This window comes from Trachypithecus francoisi, unplaced genomic scaffold (assembly GCF_009764315.1).
Source record: "Trachypithecus francoisi isolate TF-2019V2 unplaced genomic scaffold, Tfra_2.0 Lachesis_group15, whole genome shotgun sequence".
In the NCBI taxonomy this organism is placed as follows: domain Eukaryota; kingdom Metazoa; phylum Chordata; class Mammalia; order Primates; family Cercopithecidae; genus Trachypithecus; species Trachypithecus francoisi.
Window position 1 is genome coordinate 100173390 of NW_022681460.1, and position 24500 is coordinate 100197889.

A 24500-nucleotide genomic window follows, 5' to 3' on the forward strand; every position below is an offset into this window, starting at 1 on the left:
CCTCCCAAGGAGCTGGGATTACAGTCATGAATCACCGCACCCGGTCTTGAGATAGTGTCTTGCTCTGTCACCCGGTCTGGAGTGTAGTGGTGCAATCTTGGCTCACTGCAACCTTTGCCTCCCAGATTGAAGCGATTTTTGTGCCTTAGCTTCCCGAGCCGCTGAGACTACACACATGTGCCACCATCCTGGTTAATTGTGTGTGTGTGTGTGTGTGTGTGTGTGGTGTGTGTGTGTGTGTGACGGAGGTTTGTTCTTGTTGCCCAGGCTGGAGTGCAGTGGTGTGATCTTGGCTCACTGCAACCTCTGCCTTCTAGGTTCAAGCGATTCTCCTGCCTCAGCCTCCTGAATAGTTGGGATTATAGGTACCCAACACCATACCCAGGAATTTTTTGTATTTTTAGTAGAGATGGGGTTTCATCATGTTGGCCAGGCTGGTCTTGAACTCCTGACCTCAGATGATCCAACCGCTTCGGCCTCCCAAAGCGCTGGGATTATAGGCGTGAGCCCTGCGCCCAGCCTCCGTCTCTCTCTCTCTCTTCTCTCTCTCTCTCTCTCTCGACTGAGAGAGAGACTGGGACAATCATCTCTCTCTATACTGACAGAGAGAGAGAGAGAGACGGAGTCTGGCTCTCACCCAGGCTGGAGTGCAGTGGTGTGATCTTGGCTCACTGCAACCTCCGCCTCCCAGGTTCAAGCGATTCTCCTGCCTCAGCCTCCTGAATTGTTGGGATTACAGGCGCCCAACACCATACCCGGGGAATTTTTTGCATGTTTAGCAGAGACGGTTTCGCCATGTTGGCCAGGTTAGTTTTGAACTCCTGACCTCAGGTGATCCGCTGGCCTCGGCCTTCCAAAGTGCTGGGATTACAGGCGTGAGCCACTGCGCCCGGCCAAATAAAATAAAACGTTAAATTCAGGACTACTCCTCCAAGTCTTCTGCTCCCTTTGGGCGCCCAGGTGAGCGGGGGAGGGGCTGGGGGAATAATAACACCAAAAGAGCGCCTTTTGCTCCCTTATTCCGAGGAGACTTCCCTGGGCCTGACTCCCGGTCCTGTCCCCAGCGCCCTGGCGGCCTCTCGAGCCCCCTCAGAGACCAAGATGCAGAGATCAGGACGCCTTTGCGCCGCCCCAGGTGCCCGCCCCTAGCTGACTCCGCCTGGGTCCCGAGGGAAGGTGAGGTCGGGGGCCGGGACGGGGCATGGCAGGCGGGGTGTGTGTCCGCCGGGCTTGGTGCCTCCGGTGGCCCGGCAGCACCGTCCCACCCCTGCCACCCTCCGATGGGGCCGCTACCTGTGTGCCTGCCAATCATGCTGCTCCTGCTGCTGCCGTCCCTGCTGCTGCTGCTGCCTGGACCTGGCCCCGGGTCCGGCGAGGGTGAGTGAGGAAGGGGCTTTTCCGGAACTCAGGAGTTCCGGGATTCCTCCAGCCCTTCCTAGGGACCCAGCTGCCCTGCCTCCCATCCCTCCCCAAGTTCCTAGGAGCCCTAGAGCCCCCAGCTCGCTCTTCTAATGCTCACCCCCACTCTGCGCCCCAGCCCTCTGCAGGACCCCCCACTCACTCCTCCCAGGGACCCAGAACTAGCGCAACCCTTCCCCAGGGGCGCAGAGTCCTCTCCTGGCTCCCTCCGCCAACCGGCTGTGACCCTCTCCAGCAGCCCGGAAGCCTCCCGGATGGCCTGATCTGGGGTCCGCGAACTTAGCCTTCATTCCACCTGTCCCTGAGATGTGAGACACCAGAGGGTGGGAGGAGCAGGGGCAGAAAGGGCCCGGCTTGGGGGTGGGAGAAGAACAGATTGTGCCCCTGTACAACAAACCCCTGTGACACACACACACACACACACACACACACACACAGAACATACTGTCCCTATCTCACTCTCCATCCCTTGGGGTCACCGTAGAGAGGTCCCCTGGGTGACTGCCCATTTCTGGGGTGCACAGATACATGTACCCACAGAGGACTATGCAGACACTGCCAGCACACAGATGCGCAGGCACAGGACCGGCCCGGACTCACCTGGCACTCAGGTGTGCAGCTCACCGTATGCGGCTCCCACAGGCAAAAATACTGAGATACTGCTAGGGGGACACACGCACACACAGCTCGAGGATACTCAAGACAGCACTTAGGACAATTCAGATGCGCAGTGTACACACACACACACACACACACACACACACACACACGGAGAGAGAGAGGCACACACATATGTGTACATAGACCCTGGGGCTCACAGGATGCATAGACAACCCTGGCACTCGCCAGGGAGGTTGCACTGGGCAGACAGGGCAAACAGACCCCAAAGTGACCTGCCCCACCTGTGTTGGCACAGAGGGAGTGTTTTGCTTGGTTATAAGCACAGTGCTCGATGCCCGCCCCATGCCTGGAACCCTCCCTCTATAGGGGTGTTGCTAGGGCTCTGAGATACCAGAGAGTGGTCAGGGAGGGTGGCAGGGGAACCTTTGGGGACAGCTTCAGGGTACAGTGTTGGGACTGGGACATTGTTAGGGGTGCTCAGGGTGGGCGAGTTCCCTGGGTCTTGGTGGATTTAGAGGTCAAGGGACCAATTCTGGAAGCTCACTGTGTGCCAGGGCAGCTTAATTCAGAGCTCAGCAGCTTTTTTTTTTTTGAGACAGAGTCTCGCTGTTGCCCAGGCTGGAGTGCAGTGGCGCAATTTCGGCTTACTGCAACCTCCACCTCCCGAGTTCAAGAGATTCTCCTGCTTCAGCCTCCTGAGTAAGCTGGGACTACAGCCGTGCGCCACCACACCTGGCTAATTTTTGTATTTTTAGTAGAGACAGGATTTCACCATGTTGGCCAGGTTGGTCTCGAACTCCTGACCTCAGATGATCCACCTGCTTCAGCCTCCGAAAGTGCTGGGATTACAGGCATGAGCCAGTGCGCTTGGCCAGAGATCTGCTCTGGAAGACCCCCGAGGCTGGAGGGCACTGCCACAAGCAGACAGTATGGTGAGGGTCCCTGTGGCCACCTGGCAGGCAAGGTGGATTCTGGAGGGAGGTGGCCTGGCAGCAGGATGAGGATGGGGTGAGGGCATTTGAGCAGCAGAGTGTCTGTGTGACCGGGCATAACTGGAGGGACAGTAAATGACTCTTGTGTGAGAGGATGAGGGAAAGGTGAGAGGGGCTGACTACCCCCAGGACTTGGGGTGCATTGAGAGCCCTTAGCTTTAACCAGACTTGTGGGAGCCATGGAGGTTTCAGGCAGAGGCGTGGGCTGCTGGGAGAGTGAGGACTCATCATACAGAGAGGAAGGCGAAGCTTTGAACACCAAATGCGGTTTGATTTTCCTTTTTTTTTTTTTTTTTTGAGATGGAGTTTCACTCTTGTTGCCCAGGCTGGAGTGCAATGGTACAATCTCGGCTCACTGCAACCATCTTCCTCCTGGGTTCAAGCGATTCTCCTGCCTCAGCCTCCGAAGTAGCTGGGTTTACAAGCATATGCCACCATGCACGGCTAATTTTGTATTTTTAGTAGAAACAAGGTTTCTCCATGTTGGTCAGGCTGGTCTGGAACTCCTGACCTCAGGTGATCTGCCTGCTTCGACCTCCCAAAGTGCTGGGATTAGAGGCATGAGCCACTGCACCTGGCCCCAAATGCGTTTTACATTTTCTTCCTATTTGATTCATCTTTGTCCCCCAACATAAATATGCTACTTTTTCCACTGATAAAAAGACAAAATGGAAATTAAATTTGGCCTGGACTTCTCAAAAAAGTCAGCATGATGAAAACATGTTCTAGATAAAACAGAAATGAGACTGGGCATGGTGGTTCATGCCTGGAATCCCAGCACCTTAGGAGGCCAAGGCAGGAGAATCACTTGAGGCCAGGAGTTTGTGACCAGCCTGGGCAACATAGTGAGACCCCATATCTACTAAAAATTTAAAAATTAGCTGGGCATGGTGGTGCATGCCTGTATGTCTGGAGGCTGAGGCAGGAGGATCGCTCAAGCAGAGGATTTGGAGGCTGCAGTGAGCTATGATTGTGCTACTGCCCTCCAGTGTGGGTAACAGAGTGACACCCTGTCTCTAAAGAAAAAAGAGAGAAGATGATCAGGACGAGCATGGTGGCTCACGCCTATAATCCCAGCACTTTGAGAGGCCGAGGCAGGTGGATCATCTGAGGCCAGGAGTTCAAGACCAGCCTGGCCAACATGGTGAAACCCCGTTTCTACTAAAAATACAAAAATTAGCTGGGTGTGGTAGCGCACACCTGTGATCCCAGCTACTCGGGAGGCTGAGGCAGGAGAACTGCTTGAACCTGGGAAGTAGAGGTTGCTGTGAGCAAGATTACACCATTGTGCTCCAGCCTGGGCAACAAGAATGAGACTCTGTCTCAAAAAAAAAAGAAAAAAATGATGATCAAACACAATGCATCATCCTCCTGGAGCCGTAAAAACCCTAACCCTAACCCAGGAAGCAGGCAGGCCTGTGTGTGAGCTTCCACTCTATTGCTGGTACCACTCGGCTCTGACAACCCGGAAGGCCACCTTCCCCTGTTGCTACTGTGTAAGGAGGAAGGAGCACTGGTTTACAAGTCAGAAGCCTGGGTCGAAGCCTTTGCTCGGGTTCCTGCTGGCTGTGGGAATGTGGGGTTACCTTTGCCGGCTGGCCTCCTTTCCTACATGTCCAATGCAGGGGTTCCAGTCACATGCATTGGGCACCATTACGTGTGCGAGCTCTGCCAGGATCTAGATAAATGGCTGGGCTCAGGCCAAGGGGCCTTCCTGTCTGGGCAGTGAAAATAAGAGGAGATGCCAAGGGCCCTGAGCCTGAGTCTGGAGGGGAAGCCATGAGCACAGGGCAGTCCCAGGGCCCAGGAGCTGCCACAGAGGAGCCCACCTTGGTGACAGACACCTGTAGGCTCATCCGTGATGCCCAGTGCCCAACGTGAACTGGACAAACGTTTCATGCACGATTCTGTTTTCCCTTCTTGGCTACCTTGAGGACCTTGATTATAATAGTTAGCCTTTTTTTTTTCTTTTTTTAGAGTGTTGCTCTGTCGTCCAGGTTGGAGTGCAGTGGCAAAATCTTGGCTCACTGTAACCTTCGCCTCTCAGGTTCAACTGACTCTCCTGCCTCAGCCTCCCTAGTAACTGGGATTACAGGCATGCACCAGTATGCTTGGCTAATTGTATTTTTACTAGAGATGGGGTTTCACCATGTTGGCCAGGCTGATCTTGAACTCCTGACTCAGGTGATCTGCCCGCCTGGGCCTCCCAAAGTGTTGGGATTACAGGTGTGAGCCACTCGCCCTAACTTATAATAGTTAGCCTTTTCATGCACCAGGGGCTTTATACTCAATATCTCATTTCATTCATACGAGTTGAAGTCAGCTTATCCCCCATTTCAGAGATGAGGAAACCAAGGCCCAGACAGGTTAGGAATTTGTCCAAGGTCTTACAGCTAGGAAGTAGGATTCAAACCCAGACAGCCAGGCTGTTAACACCTAGGCTCTTCGCAGGCTAATGCCCTTCCCAGGGGTCTGGGAAGCCCTGACCTGCAGCCTGTCGCCTTTGTTTACCCCCAGCCTCCAGGACATTACATGTGCAGCGGCGTGGGATCCTGGAACTGGCAGGAACTGTGGGTTGTGTTGGTTCCCGAACCCCCATCGCCTATATGAAATATGGTTGCTTTTGTGGCTTGGGAGGCCATGGCCAGCCTCGCGATGCCATTGACTGGTGAGTGCATGCCTGGGCCCAGGCTACCAACTCCCTCACACTCTGGGGTAGTCAAGGCTTATGAGGAAGTACCCAAAACTGAAGCTGGGGTTTGGTCCAGGGAGATGCCAGCATGTGGTACTACTTTGCAGGCAGGCAGAGGCCTCTTGGATAACATGGCCAGTGGGGCCAGATCTTGGTACCAGCTGCCCCTTACCGTGGCCATGATTACTTTGCCTTAAAAAATTGGCCAGGAGCGGTGGCTCACTCCTGTAATTCCAGCACTTTGGGAGGCCGAGGCGGGCAGATCACTTGGGGTCAGGAGTTCAAGACCAACCTGGCCAATATGGTGAAACCCCATCTCTACTAAAAATGCAAAAATTAGCTGTGTGTGGTGGTGGGCATCTGTAATCCCAGCTACTCGGGAGACTGAGGCAGGAGAATTGCTTGAACCCGGGAGGCAGAGTGTGCGGTAAGTTGGGTGCATGACTGTATTCTAGCGTGGGCGACAGTGCGAGACCCTATCTCAAAAGAAAAAAATAATAATAGTATAAAGTGATCAGGTGTGGTGACTCCCACCTGTAATCCCACCACTTTGGGTCAAGGCAGGAGGATCGCTTGAGCCCAGGAATTTGAAACGGGCCTCGGCAACATAGTGAGACCCTGTCTCTATATTAAACACACACACACGCACAAAGGCAGCCAGACTATACACGAGGAACTGCCCTGGAAATCCCTTTGAGTTCTCACAACAATCCCATTTCACAGATGAAGAAACCAAAGCACAGAAATATTAAGTAATGTGGCCAGATGTGGTGGCTACGCCTGTAATCCCAGCAGTTTGGGAGGCCGAGGCAGGCAGATCACGAGGTCAGGAGTTCGAGACCATCCTGGCCAACATGGTGAAACCCCATCTCTACTAAAAATACAAAAATTAGCTGGGTGTGGTGGCAGGTGCCTGTAATCCCAGCTATTCAGGAAGCTGAGGCAGAAGAATTACTTGAACTCGGGAAGCGGAGATTGCAGTGAGCCAAGATCACACCACTGCACTCCAGCCTGGGTGACAGAGCAAGACTCCGTCTGGAAAAAAAAAAAAAAAGAAAAGAAACATTAAGTACCTTGTCTGGAGCCACATAGTTACCAAGATGTGGGAACTGGAATTTGAATGCAGGCAGTCTGGCTGGATTCATGCCTAAGCCTCTACACTCTTGCCACTTACTGTGTGAGAAACACCTGCTCTGCGGAAGGTTGTGGACTGAGATCTTTCCATGACTTCCACTCATTTACCCCCAAGGCTGTTCTTTTTTTTCTTTTTTTTTTTTTGAGACGGAGTCTCTCTGTCGCCCAGGCTGGAGTGCAGTGGGGAGATCTCGGCTCACTGCAAGCTCCGCCTCCTGGGTTCACACCATTCTCCTGCCTCAGTCTCCTGAGTAGCTGGGACTACAGGCGCCCGCTGCCACGCCCGGATAATTTTTTGTATTTTTGGTAGAGATGGGGTTTCACCGTGTTAGCCAGGATGGTCTCGATCTCCTGACCTTGTGATCCGCCCGCCTCGGCCTCCCTAAGTGCTGGGATTACAGGCGTGAGCCACCGTGCCCGGCCCCCGAGGCTGTTGTTAAAGACGGGCATGACAGTTATGCCCATTTTATAGATGGGGCCCTGAGGCTCAGAAGGGCACGCCACTCACCCATTTCCACAAAGTTATAGCTAGTTAGCAGAGGGCAGAATTCAGCCGCCTCTCCCCTAGCTGGAAGGCTGTGATTGATGCAGCAGTTTTTTTGTTGTTGTTGATGCTGTTTGTTTCTTTTTTTGAGACAGGGTCTCGCTCTGTCATCCCGGCTGGAGTGCAGTGGTGCGATCTCAGCTCACTGCAAACTCTGCCTCCAAGATGCAAATGATTCTCGTGCCTCAGCCTCCCAAGTAGCTGGAATTACAGGTGTGCACTACCATGCCCAGCTGTTTTTTGTAGAGGTGGGGTTAGTAGAGATTTGTTTAATAGAGATGGGGTTTTGCCATGGTCTCTACTAAATCCTGTCTCTACTAAAAATACAAAAATTACCCAGGTGTGGTGGCCTATGCCTGTAGTCCCAGCTACTCAGGAGGCTGAGGCAGCATAATCGCTTGAACCTGGGAGGCGGAGGTTGCAGTGACCCGAAATCGCGCCATTGCACTCTAGCCTGGGGTCTCGCTTTTGCGCAGGTTAGAGTGCAGTGGCACAATCATAGTAGCTCACTGCAGCCTCAAACTCCTGGGCTGAAGGGAATCCTCCCACCTTAGCCTCCCAAGTAGCTAGGACTATAGGCATGTGCCATCATGGTGAGCTGATTTTTTTGTGTTTTTATTTTCTCAAGAGAGAGTCTTGCTCTGTTGCTCAGGCTGGAGTGCAATGGCGCAGTCTTGGCTCACTGCAACCTTCACTTCCTGGGTTCAGGTGATTCTCCCGCCACAGCCTCCCGAGTAGCTGGGATTACAGGCGCGCACCACCACGCCTGGCTAATTTTGTATTTTTAGTAGAGACAGGGTTTTGCCATGTTGGCCAGGCTGGTCTTGAACTCCTGACCTCGTGATCCACATGCCTCAGCCTCCCAAAGTGTTGGGATTACAGGCATGAGCCACTGCTCCCGGCCTGGTGAGCTAATTTTTAAATTTGTTATAGAGACAAGAGAGCCAAGAGTCTCCTTACGTTGCCCAGGCTGGTCTCGACCCCCTGGCCTCAAGTGATCCTCCCATCTCAGCCTCCCAAAGTTCTGGGATTATAGATGGGTGCCACTGCATCCGGCCTTTAAGAAGAGTTTCATTATAAACCTGCCCTGAAGGGAAGGAATCCGATTTTATGAGCAGGTGTAGCCTGGGGAGGCCTGGATGACCTCCAGAGGCAGGGGCTTGTGCCTAGGATGAGACCTAAGAGACAAAAGGGCAGACAGGAAGTTGCCCCAGGCAGAGGGTACAGTGTGGGCAAAGTCAGGAAGTGGCAGGGCTTGGATCACTCCAAGAAGAAAGAGGAGTCATATGTCATGGGAACTTGAGACCCAGACAGTGAGGCAGGCAGGCAGGGACCAAGCTTGGGCACAGCCAGAGAGGCAGGACAGGGCATGGTGGGGCCAATGGAATCATTACCCAAGACAGGGATTTTCAGGGAAACAGCTTAGACAAGACCAGGCATACAGTAGCTCCCAGCATTTGGGGAGGCTGAGGTAGGAGGACTGCTTGAGCCTGGAAGTTTGAGACCAACCTAGGCAACATAGTGAGACCCCATCTCTTTTTTCTTTTTTTTTGAGACGGAGTCTTGCTGTGTCTCCCAGACTGGAGTACAGTGGCGCCATCTCAGCTCACTGCAAGCTTCGCCTCCCAGGTTCATGCCATTCTCCTGCCTCAGCCTCCCCAGTAGCTGGGACTACAGGCTCCCGCCACCACGCCCAGCTAATTTTTTGTATTTTTAGTAGAGACGGGGTTTCATCATGTTAGCCAGGATGGTCTTGATCTCCTGACCTCATGATCCGCCTGCCTCGACCTCCCAAAGTGCTGGGATTACAGGCATGAACCACCACGCCCGGCCGTGAGACCCCATCTCTACAAACAATTTAAAAAAGGAATTTGTGTTCCTGTAGTAGCATACTTGGGAGGTTGAGGTGGCAGTTATCACTTGAGCCTGGGAGTTCAAGGCTAAAGTGAGCTGATTGAGCCACTGCATTCCAGCCTGAGTGACAGAGAGAGACCCTGTCTCAAAGGAAATACAAATTATAAAACTAGCCAGCCATAGTGGCATGTGCCTATAGTCTCAGCTACTTGGGATGTTGAGGTGGGAGGATCGCTTGAGCCCAGGAGTTCAAGGCTGCAGTGAGCTATGACTGTGCTGCTGCACTCCAGCCTGGGTGACAGAGAAAGACCCTGTCTCTTGAAAAAAAAAAAAGCTACATAAGAGGCTGCTGTGCCCCGCTGGGAGTCTTCAGTCACCCATGGTCCTGGCAAGAGAGAAGGGCCGGGAGAGAGCTTCACCCACCTGCTGTCCTGCCCATGTGACATCCGCAGGTGCTGCCATCGCCACGACTATTGTTACACTCGAGCTGAAGAGGCTGGCTGCAGCCCCAAGACAGAGTGCTACTCCTGGCAGTGCGTCAATCAGAGCGTCTTGTGCGGTGAGTCCCCAGCATCACCATGCCACCCACCCTGAGTATCCCCTGGGCATCCTGGCACGGCTAGATGACTTCCGTGCCCATTTCAATAACCACTGCTTCCAACTCTCTATAGACCACCCCTTGGGTGTATCTAATGTTAGTGATATTTATTTTATTGATTTTTTGAGTCAGAGTCTCACTCTGTCTCCCAGAGTCTCACTCTTTCTCCCAGGCTAGAGTGTGGTGGTGTGATCTTGGCTCACTACAAACTCTGCCTCCTGGGTTCAAGCGATTCTCTTGCCTCAGCCTCCCAAGTGGCTGGGACTACAGGCATGCACCACCATGCCCAGCTAATTTTTGTATTTTTGTCAGTAGAGGGGTTTCACCACATTGGCCAGGCTGGTGTCAAACTCCCCATCTCAAGTGATCCGCCTGCCTCGACCTCCCAAAGTGCTGGGATTACGGGCGTGAGCCATGGTGTCTGGTCGTAATGTGAGTGATCTTTAACACTGAGCACTTGAAAAAGAAAACCCTGAAGAGACCTAATTCTTTGATGTCTGGACAACAAGGAAGAAGATAGAAATGGCATCAACAATGTAAATGTTTACCAGAAAGGGACTAGGGGTCAGGACCAGTAGGAGGATCGCTTGAGGCCAGGAGTGCATCTCTACAAACAACTTAGAGGATTTTTTAACATTGGCCAGGTGTGGTGGCACAGATCTGTGATCCCAGCTACTTGAGAGTCTAATGCAGGAGAATCACTTGAATCCAGGAGGCGGAGGTTGCAGTGAGCCGAGATTGCACCACTGTACTCCAGCCTGGGCAACAGAGTGAGATCCCGTCTCAAAAAAAAAAAAAAGGAAATAGATATAACATAAAATTAGCCATGTTAAAGTGTATCATTCAGTGATATTTAGAATATTCATAATGTCATCCAACCACCACCTAAACATCTTCATCACTCCGCCTCGAAAAATCCCTTTCCCCTTAAGCAGTCCGTTCCCATTCCTCCCTACCACCAACACCTGGTAAACTTACCAGACTACCAGCTTTCTATCTCTGGATTTACCCTGTCTAGATATTTCATGTAAATGGAATTATGCACTATGTTTCTGACTTCTTCACTTAGCATAATGTTTTTGAGGTTTGCTCTTTTTTTTTTTTTTTTGACTCGAAATCTCACTCTGTTGCATAGGCTGGAGTGCAGTGGTGCCATCTCGGCTCACTGCAACCTCCGCCTCCTGGGTTCACACGATTCTCCTGCCTCAGCCTCCTGAGTAGCTGGGATTACAGACGTGCACCACCATGCCTGTGTAATTTTTGTATTTTTAGCAGAGATGGAGTTTTACCATGTTGGCCAGGCTGGTCTTGAACCCCTGACCTCAAGTGATCCACCTGCCTCAGCCTCCCACAGTGCTGTGATTATAGGCGTGAGCCACCGCACCCATCCTGTTCATGTTGTATTAATAGCATGTGTCAGTACGTCATTCCTTTTATGAATGAATAATATCTGCTGCATGGATAGATCACATTTTGTTTATCCATTCATTCAGTGACAGGCATTTGGGTTGTTTTCACCTTTTGGCTTATGTGAATAGTGCTGCTGTGAACATTCATGAGCAAGTACTTATCTGAGTACCTGGTTTCAATTGTTTGGAGTGTATACCTGGGAGTGGAATTGCTGAGTCACACGGTAATCCTGTTTTACTTCTTTTTTTGAGACAGGGTCTCGCTCTGTCACCCAGGCTGGATGGAGTACAGTGGTATGATCATGGCTCACTGCAGCCTCAAACTCCTGGGTTCAAACTATCCTCCTGGCTCAGCCTCCTGAGTAGCTGGGACTATAGGTGTGTGACACGATGCTGGGCTAATTTTTTTGAGACAAAGTCTTACTTTGTCACCCAGGCTAGAGTGCAGTGGTACGATCATGGCTCACTACAACTTCTGCCTCCCTGGTTTAAGCGATTCTCCTGCCTCAGCCTCCTGAGTAGCTGAGATTATAGGTGCCTGCCACCATGCCCAGCTAATTTTTGTATTTTTAGTAGAGATGAGGTTTCACCCTGTTGGTCAGGCTGGTCTCGAATTCCTGACCTCAAGCAATTCACCCACCTCGGCCTCCCAAAATGCTGGGATTACAGGTATAAGCCACTGTACCTGGCCAAGTGCCCAGCTAATTTTTAACATTTTTGTTTGTTTGTTTGTTTGAGATGGAGTCTCACTCTTGTTGTCTAGGCTGGAGTGCAATGGCGTGATCTCAGGTCACTTCAGCCTCCGCCTCCTGAACTCAAGCGATTTTCCCGTCTCAGCCTCTTGAGTAGCTGGGATTACAGGCATGCACCACCTCACCCGGCTAATTTTTATATATTTTTTAGTACAGATGGGGTTTCACCGTGTTGGCCAGGCTGGTCTCGAACTCCTGATCCATCCGCCTCAGCCTCCTAAAGTTTTGGGCCACTGCGCCCGGCCTACTTGAAGTATGTTTTTAGATCTTCAGCTGTATCTCCTTACTATGGATTAGAACTTGGCATAAGAGCAAAGCTGAATAAATATGATGATATAATCAGTTTTTAGGCCTGAACATGCCCCAGGCATCATCTGAATCCAGCCTTCTCATTAGAGTTGGGGAAACTGGCTGGGCATGGTAGCTCATACCTATGATCCCTGCACTTTGAGAGGGCAAGGCGGGAGGATAGCTTGAGCCCAGGAGTTCGAGACCACCTGGCAGCATAAAGAGACCCTATCTCTACAAAAGACATAAATAAAGGGGAAACTGAGGCTCAGGGAGAGTAAGTGACTCATTCCCCCAGACTGCCCCCTTCTGACGAGGAGGTGAAATGAGGCTTCAGTGGGAAATCTGTTGAAAATCTTTCCTTTCTCCCTTCAATTTGCATATTCTGCTTGGTCCTACCCAGGTGGAAATGATATTTATAAAATATTGGTGTGTCTGCTGGTAGAGTCTGTGCCTGTTTACAGAACTGTCTTCTCTGAACCAAATGAAAGGAACTAAAATATCTATTATGCATTTTGGACTAAAAATATTATCTTATTCTGTTTGGAGATATTCTGAACATAGTTGTTTATTTAATTACAGGTTTGGCCCATTTTCCATTTATGGGCCTGACTTAAATATATTTTAAAAAATTTAAACCTATAATAATATTTACTAGCAGGCCTTAATTTTAAACTTAACCCTCGGGAGCTATTTTTCCTTTCAAATTTTTATTCTTCTTCAAGACGTGATGCCATCGGGTTCCTGAGGTCATGGAGCAGTGGGGCCAGGTCTTGCTGTTGGAGGAATCTTTGTTGCTCAGGGAGAAGAGTAAGAGGACAGGCAGAGGTGCTGGGTCAGGAGATCCTGGTCTGGAATCCTGGTCCACCCCTTCCCAGTTCTGTGACCTTGGATGAGTTACCAAATACCTGTAAGCCTCACTTTCCTCATCTGTAAAATGGGAGTAACAGACCAGAGTTGCTGGGGTTGTGTGAGCACTGGAGATTGTGTATGGCTTTGCTTTCCTTTTCCCTCCCTTCCCCTCCCCTCCGCTTCTCTCCCCCTCCCTCCCCTCCCTTCCCCTCCCCTCCCACCACTTCCCTCTCCCCCGTGCCCCTTTCCTTTCCTTTCCTTTCCTTTCCTTTCCTTTCCTTTCCTTTCCTTTTCCTTTTCCTTTTCCTTTTCCTTTTCTTTGAGATAGAGTCTCACTCTGTTGCCTAGGCTGGAGTACAGTGGCGCTATCTCAGCTCACTGCACCCTCCACCTCCCTGGTTCAAGCCATTCTCCTGCCTCAGCCTCCGAAGTAGCTGCACACCACCACATCCAGGTAAAAACATTTTTTTTTTTTTTTTGTATTTTTAGTAGAGACGCGATTTCATCATGTTGGCCAGGCTGGTCTTGAACTCCTGACCTCAAGGGATCTGCCCACCTCAGCCTCCCAAAATGCTGGGATTACAGGCATGAGGATGAAGTGCTTTTCTAAGGCTTTTCTATGGTCTGTCAACAAATATTATTGTGAGTCTACTCTGCCGGGCTCCATGCTAGGTTTTGGGCAGGGCAGAGCAACAGGGTACTGTAGTCTAAAAGGAGGAGACAGGGAAGCAGTGTGTGCGCCAAGTGCTTTGTAACTATTGTGCTGAGAAATGAAGCAGGTGAATTACTATACCCGTTACAACATGGATGAACTTTGAAAATATGATGGGCCGGGCACAATGGCTCCTACCTGTAATCCCAACACTTTGGGAAGCCAAGGCAAAAGTATCACTTGAGCCCAGAAATTTGAGACCAGTCTGGGCAACATAGCGAGACCTTGGCATAGTAGCACATGCCTGTAGTTCCAGCTACTTGGGAGGCTGAGGTGGGAAGGTCACTTGAGCTCAGGGGGTCCAGGCTGCAGTGAGCCGTGATCATGTGACTGCATTCCAGCCTGGGTGACAGAGTGAGACCCTGCCTCAACAAAAAAGGCCAGGCACAGTGGCTCACACCTGTAATCCCAGCACTTTGGGAGGCTGAGCCTGGTGGATCACTTGAGGTCAGGAGTTCGAGATCAGCCTCGCCAACATGGTGAAACCCCGTCTCTACTAGCAATACAAAATTAGCCGGTTGTGGTGGCGGATGCCTGTAATCCCAGCTACTGGGGAGGTTGAGGCAGGAAAATTGCTTGAACCTGGAAGACAGAGAGGTTGCAATGAGTAAAGATCATGCCACTGCCCTCCAACCTGGGCGACTGAGTGAGACTCTGTTTCAAAAAAAGAAAAGCAAAAAGAAAGAAGAAATACAGCGTTGAGTGAACAGAGCCAGACATAAGAGGTCACGTATAGAGGCTTTCTGTTGCTCTGTGAGGAATACAAAAAAAGGTCACGTGTATTGTATGAGTTCATTTATATGAATTGTCCAGAATACGCAAATCCACAGAAACAGAAAGTAGACTAGTGGTGGCTGGGAATGCAGAAGAGTGGGAATGGGGAGCAACTGCTTAAAGAGAATTGGATTTCTATTGGGGTGACGATCTCGATCTGTCACCAAGTCTGGCGTGCAGTGGCAGGATCACAACTCACTGCAGTCTCAAAATCCTGGGATTAAGGGATTCTTCTGCCTCAGTCACTCGAGTAGCTGGGACTACAGGCATGTGCTACCATGCTGAGCTAATTTTTGTATTATTATTATTATTTTTTGAGATGGAGCCTTGCTCTTGTTGCCCAGACTGGAGTGCAATGGCACTATCTCGGCTCACTGCAACCTCTGCCTCCTGAGTTCAAGTGATTCTCCTGTCTCAGCCTCCCTAGTAGCTGGGATTACAAGCGTGTGCCACCACGCCCGGCTAATTTTTGTATTTTTAGTAGAGATGGGGTTTCTCCATGTTGGCCAGGCTGTTCTTGAACTCCTGACCTTGTGAACCGCCTGCCTCAGCCTCCCAAAGTGCTGGGATTACAGGCGTGAGCCACCACGCCCAGCCTGTATTTTTTGTAGAGATGGTGTCTTGCTATGCTGCCTAGGTTGGTCTTGAACTCCTGACCTCAAGCAATCCTCCTGACTCAGCCTCCCAAAGTGTTGAGATTACAGCCCTAAGCCACCACACTCAGCCTGGGGTGATAACAGTTTTAGTACAAGATAGGTGCCCAGCATTGTGAAGGTACTAAATGCTACTGACTGTACACTTTAATATGGTAAATTTTATGTTGTGAGAATTTTGCCCCAATAACAAAAAGCAGGAGTGCATGGTGAGGGTTTCTCTGTTACTGAGAGTGGTTGGGGTAAGAGAAAGTCTCCTGGAGACACCAATGAAGCAGGGACCTGAGGAACAGAGGAGGCAGCCATGTGGAAGTGATGGCGCAGCCAGTGCAAAGGCCCTGGGGTACACACAAGTGCCTGGGTGGTCTGAGGGTCACAAGGAGGGCGGTGAGACTGGAGCAGAGTCCCCCAGAGTGAGACAGGTAGGGGATGATGTTGGAGAGTGATAGGAGCTAGATTCCTAAAGCATTGGAGGCTCTTCTCTGAGACAGATGGGGAGCCAAGGAGGGTTTTGAGCAGGGGAAGGACACTATCTGATTTGGATTTTTTTTTTTTTTTTTTTTTTTTGAGATGGAGTCTTGCTCTGTCATCCAGGCTGGAGTGCAGTGGCATGATCTCGGCTCCCTTCAACCTCTGCCTTTTGGGCTCAAGCAATCCTCCCACCTCAGCCTCCTGAGTAGCTGGGATCACAGGTGTGTGCCACCTTGCCCTGCTAATTTATGTACTTTTAGTAGAGATGGGGTTTTACCATGTTGGCCACGCTGGTCTCAAACTCCTGATCTCAGGTAATCCACCTGCCTCGGCCTCCCAAAATGTTGGGATTACAGGCGTGAGTCATCGCACTTGGCCTTGATATGTATTTTAACCAAACCACTCTGGCTGCCACATGGTAGAAACCCAGGAGGGGGAAAGGGTGGAAGCTGGATGTGGCTGTGAAGCTGCTGCAGTGGCCTTGGAGAGAGGTGGCTTGGGCATGGAGTGGCTGTGGAGATGGTGGGAGAGACTGGCTTCTGGACACATTTGGCTGGATGGAACTGCAGGAGTTGCCAGTGGATGGGTGAGGGTGTGAGGGGAAGAGGAGCTGGCTGGGGTATTTGTCCCAGTCGCCCTGCAGCTGACCACTCTCCTGTCCTTGGAAAGCCGGCTTCCAGCCAGCCCTGTATGCCACCCTGGGGCTATAGCCAGGAAGCTGCAGTGGCTCCTTCCTCAAGAGTCCCCCCACAACTACCATCGTTTTTCTCTGAGGGTTTCTGTTGTGCAGTAGCCCATGGAAAGCTTACAGGCAGGAAGACGTTCCTGCACTGGCTGGTTCTATCACTAATTTTTACACATATTATTTTTATCCATTTATCTGTCTTGCCATCTATTCATCCATTATCCATTCACCCATCATCCATCCATCCATTCATTCATCCATCTATCCATGCATCCATCCATCCATCCATCCATCCATCCATCCATCCAATTTCCATCCATCCATTATCCATCCATCCATCATCCATCCACCCATCTTCCATCCATCTATCCACCATCCATCTATCCAGCCATCCATCATCCATCATCCATCATCCATCCATCCATCCATCCATCCATCCATCCATCCATCCATCCATGGGCAGTGCCTGCTTCAGGGGAATGAGGTTTCTTCTGGGGTGATAAAAATGTTTTAGAATGCTGGGCGCAATGGCTCACACCTGTATTCCCCACACTTTAGGAGGCTGAGGCAGGCAGATCACGAGGTCAAGAGATTGAGAGCATCCTGGCCAACATGGTAAAACTAGGTCTCTACTAAAAACACAAAAATTAGCTAGTCGTGGTGGTGTGCACCTGTAGTCCCAGCTACTCGGGAGGCGGAGCCAGGAGAATCAATCGCTTAAACCTGGGAGACGGAGGTTGCAGTGAGCTGAGACCATGCCACTGCACTCCAGCCTGGCAACAGAGTGAAACTCCATCTCAAAAAAAAAAAAAGTTTTAGAATTAGATAGATGCCCAGCATTGTGAATGTACTAAATGTCACTGACTTGCACACTTTGAAATGATAAATTTTATGTTGTGAGAATTTTGCCCCAGTAACAAGAAGCAGGAGTGCATGGTGAGGGATCCGTCTATCCAACCATTCATTTACATACTTTTTCTGATTCAAACCCAATACATGTTTGTTATGAAAAATTAAAACATTCCAGAAATATTCTTTTTTTAAATGTTTACTTCTTATTTATTTCAGTAGCCTTAGGGGTACAAGTAGTTTTTGGTTACATGGATGAATTGTATAGTGGTGAAATCTGAGCTTTTTTTTTTTTTTTTTTTGAGACGCAGTCTCGCTCTGTTGCCCAGGCTGGAGTGCAGTGGCAGATCTCAGCTCACTGCAAGCTCCGCCTCCCGGGTTCATGCCATTCTCCTGCCTCAGCCTCCCGAGTAGCTGGGACTACAGGCGCCCGCCACCACTCCCGGCTAATATTTTTTGTATTTTTAGTAGAAACGGGGTTTCACCGTGTTAGCCAGGATGGTCTCAATCTCTTGACCTTGTGATCCGCCCGCCTCAGCCTCCCAAAGTGCTGGGATTACAGGCGTGACCCACCACGCCCAAAATCTGAGCTTTTAGTGCACCCATCACCCAAGTAGTCTATGTTGTACCCAATACATAGCTTTTTATCCCTCCCCACTTCGGAGTCTCCAATGTGTCCATTATACCACTCTATATGCCTCTGTACCGCTCATAGCTTAGCTCTCACTTGTAAGTGACAATATAGTATTTGGTTTTCCATTCTTGAGTTTCATCACTTAGAATAAGTGAAGGAGCTTCATTGCAATCCTTATCAAAATACCAACATCAGTTCATCCAAGTTGCTTCATCCAGCTTCATCCAAGTTGCTGCAGAAGACAGGCACGCACCACCACTCCTGGCTAATTTTTGTATTTCTAGTAGAGACAGGGTTTCACCATATTGGCCAGGCTGGTCTTGAACTCCTGACCTCGTGATCCGCCCACCTTGGCCTCCCAAAGTGCTGGCGTTATAGGCGTGAGCCACTGCACCCAGCCACCACATTTTCTTTATCTACTCATTGGTTGATGGGCAGTTAGGTTGGTTCTGTATCTTTCCAATTGTGAATTGTGCTGTGATAAACATATGCGTGCACAGGTCTTTTTGATATAATGACTTATTTTCCTTTGGGTAGATACCCAGTAGTGGGATTGCTAGAAAGAATAGCAGATTTACTTTTAGTTCTGTGAGAAATCTCCATACTGTTTTCCATGGAGGCTGTGCTAACTGACATTCCCACCAACAATCTAAAAGCATTGTTTTTTTCACCACATTCAGGTCAACGTCTGTTTTGAGTTTTTAATAATGGCCATTCTGGCTGGGGTAAGTTAGTATCTCATTGTGGTTTTAATTTGCAGTTCCCTGATGATGACTGATGTTGAACATTTTTTCGTTTGCTGGCCATTTGTATATCTTTTGAGAAATGTCTGCTGATGTTATGTGCTCACTTTTTTTATTTTTTTTTATTTTTTAAGACGGAGTCTTGCTCTGTCGCCTAGGCTGCAGTGCAGTGGCGCAATCTCGGCTCACTGCAACCTCTGCCTCCCAGGTTCAAACGATTCTTCTGCCTCGGCCTCCCAAGTAGCTGGGATTACAGGCATGAGCCACCACACCCGGCTAATTTTTGTATTTTTAGTAGTGACGGGGTTTCACCATGGTGGCCAGGCTGGTCTTGAACTCCTGACCTCATGATCTGCCCACCTCGACCTCCCAAAGTGCTGGGATTACATGTGTGAGCCACCGTGCCTGGCTATGTGCCCAATTTTTGATGAGTTTTTTTTCTTCTTCTTCTTGATTTGAGTTTTTTGTAGATTCTGGCTATTAGTCCTTTGTCAGATATGTAGTTTGCAAATATTTTCTCCCATTCTGTGGGTTGTGTGTTTACTCTGATGATTAGTTCTTTGGCTGTGCAGAAGCTTTTTAGTTTAATTAAGCCCCATTTATTTATTTTTGTTTTTGTTGCATTTGCTTTTGGGGTCTTAGTCAATGTCCAGGGGAGTTTTTCCAAGGTTTTCTTCTAGAATTCTTATGGTTGTCTTTAGTCCATCTTGACTTGATGTATATGGTGAGTTTTGTAGGTGGTGAGAGATACGGATCCAGTTTCATTCTTCTGCATGTAGCTATCCAGTTTTCCCAGTACCATTTATTGAATAGGGTGTCATTTCCCCAATTTATGTTTTTGAGTGTTTTTTTTTTTTTTTTGATGGAGTTTCGCTCTGGTTGCCCAGGCTGGAGTGCAATGATGCGATCTCTGCTCACTGCAACCTCCACCTCCCAGGTTCAAGTGATTCTCCTGCCTCAGCCCCCTGAGTAGCTGGACTTACAGGCATGTACCACCACGCCCAGCTAATTTTGTATTTTTAGTAGAGACAAGGTTTCTCCATGTTGGTCAGGTTAGTCTTGAGCATGGACCTCAGGCAATCCGCTCGCCTTGACCTCCCAAAGTGCTGGGATTACAGGTGTGAGCCACCACGCCTGGCCTTGAGTGCTTTGTTGAATATCAGTTAGTTGTACGTGTTTAGCTTTATTTCTGGGTTTTCTATTCTGCTCTGTTGGTCTATGTATCTACTTTTATACTAGTACCATGCTGTTTTGGTTACTATAGCCTTGTAGTATAATTTGAAGCTGGGTAGTGATGCCTACAGATTTTTTCTTTTTCTTTTTTTTTCTAGACGGAGTCTCACTCTGTCACCCAGGCTGGAGTGCAGGGGTATGATCTCAGCTCACTGCAACCTCTGCCCCCCAGGTTTAAGCGATTCTCCTGCCTTAGCCTCCCGATCAGCTGGGATTATAGGCACACACCATCATGCCTGGCTAATTTTTGTATTTTTAGTAGAAATGGGGTTTTACCATGTTGGCCAGGCTGGTCTCGAACTCCTGATCTCAAGTGATTCACCCACCTCAGCCTCTCAATTTGCTGGGATTACAGGTGTGAGACACTGTGCCTGGCCGGATTTGTTCTTTTTTCTTTTTTCTTAAGATTACTTTGGCTATTAGGCTCTTTTTTCTTTGTTTTTGGGTTTTGTTTTTTTTTTTTTTTTTTTGAGACAGAGTCTCACTCTGTCGCCCAGGCTAGAGTGCAGTGGCACGATCTCGGCTCACCACAACCTCTGCCTCCCAAGTTTAAGCGATTCTCTTGCCTTAGCCTCCCAAGTAGCTGGGACTACAGGTGTCTGCCACCATGCCCGGCTACTAATTTTTGTGTTTTTAGTAGAGAGGAGGTTTCACCATGTTAGCCAGGCTGGTCTCGAACTCCTGACCTCAGGTGTTCCACCCACCTCAGCCTCCCAAAGTGCTAGGATTACAGGCGTGAGCCACCGTGTCCAGACTATTTGGCTCTTTTTTAGTTCCATATAAATTTTAGGATTGTCTCCTCTGTGAAAAATGATGTTATTTTGATAGGAATTGCACTGAATCTGTAGATTGCTTTGGGTAGTATGGTCATTTTCATTATATTGATTCTTCCAATCCATGAGCATGGGATGTATTTCCATTTGTTTGTGTCATCTATGATTTCTTTCAGCAGTGTTTTGTAGTTCTCTTTGTAGACATCTTTCACCTTCCTGCTTAAGTACATCACTATGTTTAGGGTAGCTTCCCCCCCCACCCCCAGCTATTATAAAAGGGACTGAGTTCTTGATTTCAGTCTCAGCTTAGTCCTTATTGATGTATAGCAGTGCTACTGGTTTGTAACCTGAGACTGTTGAATTAATTGGTCAAATCTAGGAATCTTTTGGAGGAGTCTTTAGGGTTTTCTAGGTATACAATCATATCATTGGCAGAGGTAGTTGGATCTCCTCTTTTCCCATTTGGATGCCCTTTACTTCTTTCTCTTTCATGACTGCTCTGGCTAGGACTTCCAGTACTATGCTGAATAGAAGTGGTGAGAGTGGGCATCCTTGTCTTGTTCCAGCTCTTAAGGGAAATGAATGCTTTCAACTCATCCCCATTCAGTATGATGTTGGCTGTGGGTTTGTCATATATCACTTTTATTATTTTGAGGTATGTTCCTTCTATGCCTAGTATATTGAGAATAAGTATCTTTTTAAAAAAAAATTATTAGGGGCTGAGAGTGGTGGCTTGTGCCTGTAATCCCAGCACTTTGGGACGCTGAGGCGGGTGGATCACTTAGCTCAGGAGTTCAAGACCAGTCTGGCAATATGGCAAAACCCCATCTCTACTAAAAATACAAAATTAGCTGGGCATGGTGGTGGGCCTGTAGTCCCAGCCACATGGGAGGCTGAGGTGGGAGAATGACTTGAGTCCAGGAGGCGGAGGCTGCAGTGAGCCACAACCTTGCCACTACACTCCAGCCTGGGTGAGAGAGACAGACCTTGTCTCAAAAAATAAATAATTACTATTATTATTTTTATATAAGGGAATCTCCAAATGAAATCGTGTAGTATCAGGCCAAGCATGGTGGCTCATGCCTGTAATCCCGGCACTTTGGGAAGTCGAGGCAGGTGGATCACCTGAGGTCAGGAGTTCGAGACCATCCTGACCAACATGGCGAAACTCCGTCTCCACTAAAAATATTTAAAAAATTAGCCGGTTGTGGTGGCCTGTGCCTGTAGTCCCAGCTACTTGGGAGGCTGAGGCAGGAGAATCACTTGAATCCGCGAGGCGGAGGCTGCAGTGAGCCGAGATCGTGCCACTGCACTCCAGCCTGGGCAACAGAGCGAGCCCCTTCTCAGGAAAAAAAAAAAAAAGAAAGAAAAAGGAAATCGTGTAATATCGATGCAGAAGAGCAGTATAGCAGGCTGTGGACTCTCCATTTGAAACTTTCAATTTCCTTTTCTGTAAAATGAGGCTGACATCACCTGCTTCCGGGGAGCCGTGCAATGGAGATCACATGGTGAACTGTCAAGCATCTCAGCAATATAATTTATGACCCGTCCTGCCTCCTGCTTTACTGGTTTCCCTTGAGTCTCTCCAGGTCCCTGCTCTAATCTCAGTTTCCCCACTTATTCCAGGACCAGCAGAGAACAAATGCCAAGAACTCTTGTGCAAGTGTGACCAGGAGATTGCTAACTGCTTAGCTCAAACTGAGTACAACTTAAAGTACCTCTTCTACCCCCAGTTCCTATGTGAGCGGGACTCGCCCAAGTGTGACTGACTACCTTGACTTGAAATGCTCTTTCGCACAAGGAAATAAAGCGTCCTCTCAGTAATGAACAACAGCATTCAGTTATTTGCAGAAGGGAACCCAAACCCAAGTGATAAAGCCACAATCTTGTGTTTGCTTTCTCTCCCAATCCCGGAAGTCAGGACTGGAGCCCATGTGGTTTGCAGTTAAAGGCCAAAGTCCTGCGCCTATTTTATAGAACTATGACTGTATTTATCACTGTGTTGGGTTTGGTTCCATTTTTGAGGTTCGCTCCATCTTTATGAAAAGGTGGTCTTTGTCTTCTAACCTGCTTGGTTGGCTGGTAGTCAAATGTGAACCAACACCTACCGTGTGCCTGGCCATGTTTTACGTTCTAGGTTGCAGCAATCAACAAGACGGCCATACAACGCCCACCCGGTGAAGTTCAAGTCCAGTAGCTGTTAGCTTAAGAAAGAGTATTCCCTTATCCCACTACACCTTAAAATGCATTTCCTGTACTGCAGCGGTGGCTCATTTCTGGAAGCCCAGCACAACGATTACAAAAGTGGTACATACTCATTGCTTTAAAAAAAAAAATAAAAGTACAGAGAAATATAGAGCAGACACAAAAATCATTCCAATTCCCACAATTCAGAATAATCTGTTAGGATCTATAGTTTTAAAAATGTAGTTCCAGGCCGGGCGCGGTGGCTCTCGCCTGTAATCCCAGCACTTTGGGAGGCTGAGACAGGTGGATCACGAGGTCAGGAGTTCAAGACCAGCCTGACCAACATGGTGAAACTCCGTCTCTACTAAAAGTACACAAATTAGCCAGGCATGGTGGTGCATGTTTGTAATCCCAGCTACTCTGGAGGCTGAGGCAGGAGAATCACTTGAACCTGGGAGGCAGAGGTTGCAGTATGCTGAGATCATGCCATTGCACTTCAGCCTGGGCGACGGAACAAAAACTCCATCTCAAAAAAAAAAAAAAGAAAAGTAGTTCAGATTATACTGTATGTTTATAAACTTTTCTCCATGTCATAAAAAATCTTTGGAAACTTCATTTAAAATATCTGTGTTAGGGTTGGATGAGGTGGCTCATGCCTGTAATCCCAGTATCCCAATACTTTGGGAGGCTGAGGGAGGACTTCTTGAGGCCATGAGTTCAAGACCAGCCTGGGCAACACAGCAAGACTCTATCTGTATATATATAAAAAAAAAATTAGTAAGGCATGTTGGCATGCACCTGTAGTCCCAGCTACTTGGGAGGCCGAGGGAAGATAACTTGAGCCTAGGAGTTCAAGGTTGCAGTGAGCTATGATTACATCACTACACTCCGGTCTGGGCAACAGAACAGGAAGATAACTTGAGCCTAGGAGTTCAAGGTTGCAGTGAGCTATGATTACATCACTACACTCCGGTCTGTGAACAGAACAGGACCTTGACTCAAATAAATAAATAAATAAATAAATAAATAAATATCTGTATTAGATACCATTTTACAGATTGACAGTTTTTGGATATTGGAGCTATTTTCTGTTTCTGTTAGTGGCTTGATGAGAATGCTTGTAAATAAATCTTCCCCACTCCCATCTCCAAAGCCTATTCCTTACCCCGGATTTGCAGAAATGGCATTTTTGGATCAAAGGATCTGAATATTTTTTGAGACAGGGTCTCACTCTATCACCTAGGCTGGAGTGCAGTGGTGCAATTTCAGCTCATTGCAGCCTTGACCTCCTGGGCTCAGGCAATCCTCTCAGTTCAGCCTCCCAGGTAGCTAGGACTACAGCTGCATGCACTCGCATCCGGCTAGTTTTTTTATTTTTAGTAGAGATGAGGTTTCGCCATGTTGCCCAGGTTGGTCTCGATCTCCTGGGCTCAAGTCATCTGCCCCCCTCAGCCTCCCAAAGTGTTAGGATTACAGGTGTGAGCCACTACACCCAGCCGGGTCCGAGTATTTTATTTTTATTTTGTATTTTTTGGAGACTGTTGCCCAGTCTCACTGTGTTGCCCAGGCTGCCATGCAGTGGGCAACCTCAGCTCACTGCAACCTTTGCCTCCCGGGTTCAAGTGATTCTC

The 24500-nt window shown here is 48.9% G+C and overlaps 1 protein-coding gene across 2 annotated transcripts; it reads left to right on the top strand.

The window, feature by feature from the left end:
* The first annotated feature begins 446 nt into the window (after positions 1–446).
* Positions 447–22886, top strand: LOC117097625 (group 10 secretory phospholipase A2). Of its 2 annotated transcripts, none has more exons than XM_033235672.1 (4): positions 447–1377; positions 5550–5700; positions 9709–9815; positions 22309–22510. In XM_033235672.1, exons 1-4 carry the CDS (start codon positions 1281–1283, stop codon positions 22449–22451), a joined length of 498 nt encoding a protein of 165 aa, XP_033091563.1. In that variant the 5' UTR covers positions 447–1280; the 3' UTR covers positions 22452–22510. The 2 variants fall into 2 exon arrangements, with proteins under 2 accessions (XP_033091563.1, XP_033091564.1); XM_033235673.1 differs by lacking the exon at positions 22309–22510 and adding an exon at positions 22820–22886 and having other exon boundaries at positions 449–1377.
* The last annotated feature ends 1614 nt before the right edge of the window (positions 22887–24500 follow it).

Bases quoted from the DNA above. Each gene is read 5' to 3' on its own strand.
- LOC117097625 (XM_033235672.1), top strand. From the start codon at position 1,281: ATGGGGCCGCTACCTGTGTGCCTGCCAATCATGCTGCTCCTGCTGCTG. The intron at 1,378-5,549 runs GTGAGTGAGGAA...GTTTACCCCCAG, and splicing joins TGGCCCCGGGTCCGGCGAGG to CCTCCAGGACATTACATGTG. The intron at 5,701-9,708 runs GTGAGTGCATGC...TGACATCCGCAG, and splicing joins CCTCGCGATGCCATTGACTG to GTGCTGCCATCGCCACGACT.